Source organism: Arachis duranensis, chromosome 9 (genome assembly GCF_000817695.3).
Source record: "Arachis duranensis cultivar V14167 chromosome 9, aradu.V14167.gnm2.J7QH, whole genome shotgun sequence".
NCBI classification, from domain to species: domain Eukaryota; kingdom Viridiplantae; phylum Streptophyta; class Magnoliopsida; order Fabales; family Fabaceae; genus Arachis; species Arachis duranensis.
In genome coordinates, this window is record NC_029780.3 from 117,616,655 (window position 1) to 117,623,640 (window position 6,986).

Consider the following 6,986-nt stretch of genomic DNA (forward strand, 5'->3'; position numbering starts at 1 on the left):
GAATAATTACTCATTATTTTATGAGCCAATATACTTCCAAAAAGAGATATTTTTAAGCCGGCTATAATTTTAAGTCTAATTTGGGAATTAGACGGTATTGAAGTTAAATAATATTTGTGTTAAGGAGTTGACCAATTTAATTAGCGAACCCAACCTTTTATTTTAAAATAATTAGTCAATTAAAAATTTAGCCACATTTTTTCCTTTTAACTAAATTTAATTTCGGTCGAAAAAAAATTAGTTTTCAAATTATTTGGGTTTTAGTACAATTTTGGTATTTATGAAAGAAACTAGAAGCGTCAAGTATATGTGGTGAACATGAAATTAAAACCTGAAAATATCTCTATGTGTAGGTTTGTAGGAAGAATAATAATAGTGACATAATGATGCAATTGCAATTGAAAGAAAGTAGTATTAGGCGTATGATAGATGAATCAATCAATTTACCGGTAAAGGCGGTGGTGGAATTCAAGGTCATGCTTGCGACTACTACTCATTTCTCATTATCTCCGTATAATAACAATATAATTAATTAAATATTATTTACTCATTCCTCATGCACCTTTCGAGATATCTTTTAGGGGTGAGTTAGACTATTTAATTTACATGATATATTCATATCATTAATAGTTTCAGGCATAGCATTTAAGATTCATAGTATTTTTTTTATAAATATTTGTAAATAAAAAATTATTAGAAATGATAATTTATTATTTAATTATTCTCTTAATTTTGAAATAAAGAAAATATTACAAATTTTATATCTCTTAAGAATAAATGTTTTAAAATATGTCTGAGTATGAGATATTTTCATTCCTTAAACTAGTTTTTAAAATAAATTAGAATTATGTCCAATTGACAATTCTAAAATAAAATAAAGATAAAAATTCAGATAATTGACTTTACGCAAAATTAATAATTAAGAACTGTTAAATTATTTGATTAATTTAATTAAATTTTTATTTAACAGTTTTCAGTTATTAATTTTACGTAAAATTAACTGCAGCTGAGTATTTATTTAAAATAAAAAGAAAAAGGCAAATGGGGTGGCAATGTTGCACTAAGTCATGATCACGTTCACGGGTTTTAATTACAGTGTTGTGAGTCATATCCAATTTGATGAGTTATCATCATAAGAAAACCCACTATATAAGGCATCACTCCCATGCATTGTGTCCACCCTCGTGTCAAACCTCACAAGATTCACAACACAACCCACTACTGCTTTTACTTTCCAACAAAACACACAAAAAGAAAAACCCTACTTTTGTCACAATATATTACTATATCTCAAGACAAAGCCAAAACACAATGCTATCATTCAACACTCTCTTTCTTGTTTTCTTGATTGTTTCCCCGGCCGTGGCCGGAGGACACGGCGGAAGAAAACTCTTTTGGGACATGTCAAGTGGTAGGGCACCCTCCTCAGGGACACCTAACGGTGCCTCTGGGTCAGGTCATGGTCCAAATTGGGACTACAGTTGGGGATGGGGATCCGCACCCGGGGCAGGATGGGGGTATGGCTCCGGATCGGGCCGCTCCCCAACAGGTTTGGGTAGAGGCTTCGGATATGGGTTCGGATCTGGGACTGGATCCGGATCCGGGTACGGATATGGATTCGGAAGTGGCGGAGCTCATGGAGGTGGATATGGGTCAGGAAGTGGTTCTGGTGGTGGTGCAAACAACGGTAACCGATCACCAAATTCAGTATCTCGGGACAGAACCAACCATCATGGCTAAATTGATTGGCTCCTACTATATAGTTCATAGTATGATAGTAAAATATTTACTATATATATATATATTTTGCATGTGTGAGAGTGCTTGGTGTGTATGCATGAAAAAGCTAGTTAGCTATATGAAAGCTTTGAAATTGCTCTAAACCTAATGAAAAAATTAATATAATTTTCCAATTATCGTTTTGGGTTTTGATTCATTATTTTGTTTCTAATAATCTCTTAAAGAGCTATATAGCTAGCTAGCTATTTAGATGCTTGCAAGATTTGGGAATCATACCTTTTGACAAATTGAGCAACGTGCCACTACTACTACTAAAAGTTGTAAGATAGGTTAATGAAAATTTCTTTCTAAATTTTTTGTGGTTCATTGGATATATATGTAGTTTGATGTGCTATCAACCAAAATTCTCATTGTTATTATCAACAGAAATTAAAAAGTTAAAATAATTAGATGTTAGTTAAATGAGGTAGCCTTAATAATTATACCCTGATTATGTTAAATGTTTATGTATCAATATTTGGATGCAGATAATAAATTGGTGACCTTTTTGGTGCCTACAAAATTGTTGTCTAGCTTGCCTAAAAGTATAGATAAAATGAAGTATGTAGGACTCATCTCTTAAATTTTGAATTTTAGGAGTAAATGTTAGGCACCATAAAAGATGCCTAGTAAATTATTCTTAGTATTTTTTTTATTTTATTTTATGTTGGTCTTACCCAAAATCCAGTCTATATAGTAATAGTTAAGTCATGCTGAAAAATACAATAATTTTTAATTGTTTCTCTGTGGTTCATACGGTGGTAGCATCAAAGTAGTGGTTGAAAGTAGGGGTGGCAATATGTATTCTATTCGCGGGTATCTAATCTGATCTCATTCGGTCGGGTAGGGTTGTCAACTCAATCTATAGTAGATAGGATACGGTGCGGGTAGGATTTTCGTGCGGGTTGGGTTGGGTGTTGGTTGAGTTTTAACCCTACTTGACCAACCCGCATCCTATATATGTATATATTATATACTTATATAAAAATATGTTTTAAGTGGATGTTGAATTAAAAATTTCTCACTAAATGAAAAAAATTCTTAACCACTAAAATAATATTATTAATTGATAATTTAATACTTTTTTATATAAAAGTCAATTCTACTTTAAATTATTATCAAGTTATATAATAATATTGTATTTTTTTTAAAATCCGTGGGTTAAGAATGGATAGAGTTAGGATTGAGATATTCACAATCCACGAATAGAGTAGAATTGAGTTTATATAAAAATCTCAATCCGTGTGTAGGGTTAGAGTTGACTCTAAACCCTACTCTACCCTACTTATTATCACCCGTAGTTGAAAGTGGTGGTTTAGTAATAAAGCACAATTAAAAGTAAAAGTGATGGTAGAGTTTGTCAATGGATCGGAGTTCACCCTAGTTAATAATTTGGTTGGTTTTCTTAATTAAATATATAGATCCAATCTTTTTTATCACAGTTGTTTATTCAATCTTATTTACATACAACTCCAAAAAGTCAAAGAGGGTAAAAAAATACTCTATCTAGACAATCATGCATCCATAAGGTACATTACACTTTTATAAAATGTGGCAACGAATAATGATGATGATAATGTCCACGATGACATGCATATTACTGATATGTTTCAATATGGAATGTGAATAACTTGAATTCCCACTTAGACCATTTCATTTATTAATAAGTTATATAATGCTACCAAATCTATGTTCTCATAATCAAAGTGATCAATTTTATGGTTCTCAGCATATACACGTGCATTTACATACCGTCACCACCCTCCACTAATTTTTTTTTTCTATCCAAATTAAATATATATAACATAATCATCATCATAATTATTTAGTGCTACTATATGTAGGTAATTAATAAATTTTTTAAACAATATAAATAATAAGTCTTGAAATTAACTTAATTCAAGTAAAATATACTATATTTTAAATTATTCATCTAAATTTTAATATTAAAATAGCTATTCACATATTTAATAAATTGAATATTTAATATATCTATTATTTATATTATTTAATATTTTTATTGTCTACTTATACTTTTTTTGATGTGTTAATATGAATAATGTTTCTTTTCAAATTAACCCTTCATTTGACCTTGTTTTAGTGCATTCCCAGCACTTGTTTAATCATAAATATGAGGTGAAAATTTTCAATACATCAATCATTTATTGCACAAGTAATCTGCATATATGTTTTCATAGGAATCAACTTTCAATTTGTGCACTATGCATAATAAGCTAAAATTAGAGATAAAATAAACGGTTCACCAATTTAAAAAAAAAAAAAACGAAAAAACCCTTAGATAAGGCACATTAATTAACCGTCCCAAGTATAATGGACTTCAATTCCAACAAACCATGGTGGCACATGATAATTAAGCTGGTCTTGCATTGTCAAATTAAAGACTCATGCATGTATACCTCAACTAGCACTTACCAAACTTTTTCAGGGTACTTATCTTTGCTGGCCTATTAAATTATATAAAAAAATTACGATTATTTTTTTATTATTATTAACAAAGCTAAGTGTTTGGAGGCTGAAAACTGCAACTTTTTTTGACCGAATGTGATACTATACAAGTATAGTCTTTTTTTTTTTTGAAAGAAAGTAATATTATATTAACAATGGATATTGAAGATATCCAGATTAACATGAGTACATATTTCTTTTTTTTTGGTATTTACATGAGTACATGAGTACATATTTCTGATGGAATCTCTGCCAACTAAATTATATTTGGTCTAGTAAGAACTACTTGGGCTTAGGTGTGGGCTACTACATTACTATTTCTCTTAACATGGACAACATGAAAAGAGAGAAAACTTTTTAAAAGGGCCTTTGTAGTAGAAATCAAAAGCCTAAACTGATTATGTGATGTATCTGAAGCCAAGACTTAGGTCAGATGACAATTTTATTTGGCTCACTTAGAGTTACATGGAGTTTAAATTCTCATAGAAAAATATAGAACTATACTAATAGAATAATAGTAGAGGTGGATGTATGAGTAAGGGTGGAAAAAAGTCAGGCAGCTTATCAGGGTCTGTAGCCTGATCTGGCTTGACTGTTATAAAATAAGCACAGACTCAAATTTTTATAAAAATCTTATTATATTAATAGGTCAGGTTCAAATTCACTAATTAGTCTTATTGGCTTGTCAGACTTATTTAGGCCTGTTAATACATAATTATATATATAAATAATTTTTTATTATTAACAAAATTATGAGATATTTTAAATTTATTATATTTAATTATAAATAGTTTTGTATATTTTAAATACTTTAAAATTTAAATTTTTTATAAATATTAAATATGACATATTGCATATAAATATATTTATTAAAAAATATTTTTTAAATAATATTTTTATTTTTGTAAAAAAAATTATCAAACCTTTTAACAGACTTCATGTCAGGCCAGACTGAATAACAGACCAGGTTTAGTACTTTAAAAAAAGTTTATAACAGAGTGCAGGCCAAGCTCAAGCTCAAATTTCAGACAAAAAATTATGTGAGATGGCTAAAAAACTTTCATTGTTAGAGGAACTGCTTTAGAAGCAATGAGGTCGAGGTTGTCCTCTTCTGAAATCATTCAAGTATAACAACAATGCTGGAGGTAATGAAAAAGCATTTGTTATTGCACAAAATATGTCCAATTTACGCCATCTCCAACTTGTTAAAAACTATTTCGACAATAGTGGCTTGAGCGCCATTCTTGATGGTTGTCCTCATCTTGAATCTTTGGATTTACGGCTATGTCACGATGTTGAGTTGGAGGAAAAATTAAGAATAAGATGTGATGAACAATTAAAAAATTTGAGAGATCCAGATGCACCTTGTGATGACTTTCAATTTTGGGACTTTGCTTTGAAACCGCATACTATGATTTAGTATATGATTATGTAAGCGAGAAGCGGGTTCAAAAACGAAAAGTTCAAAAACGAGAAGCAAGAAGAATTAATTTAGGATCAAGTAGGGGAAAGAAGAATAATGCTAAATCCAAAAATAAGAAGAAACGTTGACAAAAAATGCAAAATTAATGACCGAAAAAACATATATTATGAAATGGAAGATGCACATAAATTATTGCAGTCTAGTATTTTCTTTTTTAAAATTATAATTTTTTATATAGGTCATGTTTATTTTATTGGTTTAATTTTATCTCTCGTGAGAAATAAAGAATTGTTTGAAGTTCTTGAATAATATAAGTGTTTCGAAGGTTATTCGAAACGTTGATTTGAGTCTGGATGTGAGGTTTAGATCTCTTTGTATGGCAGCGTCTGATGTGAGGTCCGGATTCCTTTATATGTGGCATTCGGGGTGGTATCTGCTAGAGCCTCCAATACTTAAGTTAGCAAAAGTTTTAGGCAGATTTTTAGTAGAGTAGAACGTGTTTATACTAGAGGGTCCGATGTTTAAGTTAGTAAAAATTTTAGACAGGTTTTTAGTAGAGTAGAACATGTTTATACTTGAAAGGTGTCAGTGTATTTATAATAGAGTAGATAACTATTGTTGGAATAGTTGGAGAAATTTGGAAAGGCAATCACTTATTTAAATAAGTATAAACTGTCCATTTTTATTGGAAATTACCCCTTTTTATAGTGTTCGATCTCTTTAAAGAGAAGAGGTAAAAAAAGAGGTCGGATATGCGATAAATGTCAGATATAAACAATAAGTTTGCTGAGACAATATTATACCTTCTTCAAAATGACAATTTCAAAATTCCAAGTCTATAAAAATATAGGAATAAATAAATAAATGAATATAAAATTAAAATGGATCGAAATGAAAAATACAGTGAGTGATTGGCTTAGCAAAGTCTCGAAAAAGAACTAGGGTTCCACCTCTGAGTGAATAAATCTGTTTTGGACTGTCTTTCTTTCTCAATCTTTGTTAACCTCCTTTCTCCCCAAAAATCACCACTTACACATTTCTCCTTCACCTGTAACATATTGCAACTTTGGTTAAGCTTTTCAACTGTAATAAACAACTTAAGATACAACTTAACATTTGGATTAGTCATAAACACAATTAAGATATAACTTAACATTTTAATTAGTGTTTTAAGTTCTAACTCTCAGGCATCACTCCCATATTTGTCAGTGAACTTGAAGTTATCAATAGCCACCTATAATCACCATTCACTTGGTTATCATAGTTTGCGACCAAGTTATATATATATATATATATCTTTTATAAAAAAAAAAAATAA

The 6,986-nt window shown here is 29.9% G+C and overlaps 1 protein-coding gene across 1 annotated transcript; it reads left to right on the forward strand.

Annotated features, from left to right (window-relative positions):
• Positions 1-1,162: 1,162 nt before the first annotated feature.
• Positions 1,163-1,936, forward strand: LOC107467899 (glycine-rich cell wall structural protein 2). The gene has a single exon (XM_016087122.3). The coding sequence runs from the start codon at positions 1,312-1,314 to the stop codon at positions 1,738-1,740; it is 429 nt and encodes a 142-aa protein (XP_015942608.1). The 5' UTR covers positions 1,163-1,311; the 3' UTR covers positions 1,741-1,936.
• Positions 1,937-6,986: the final 5,050 nt, after the last annotated feature.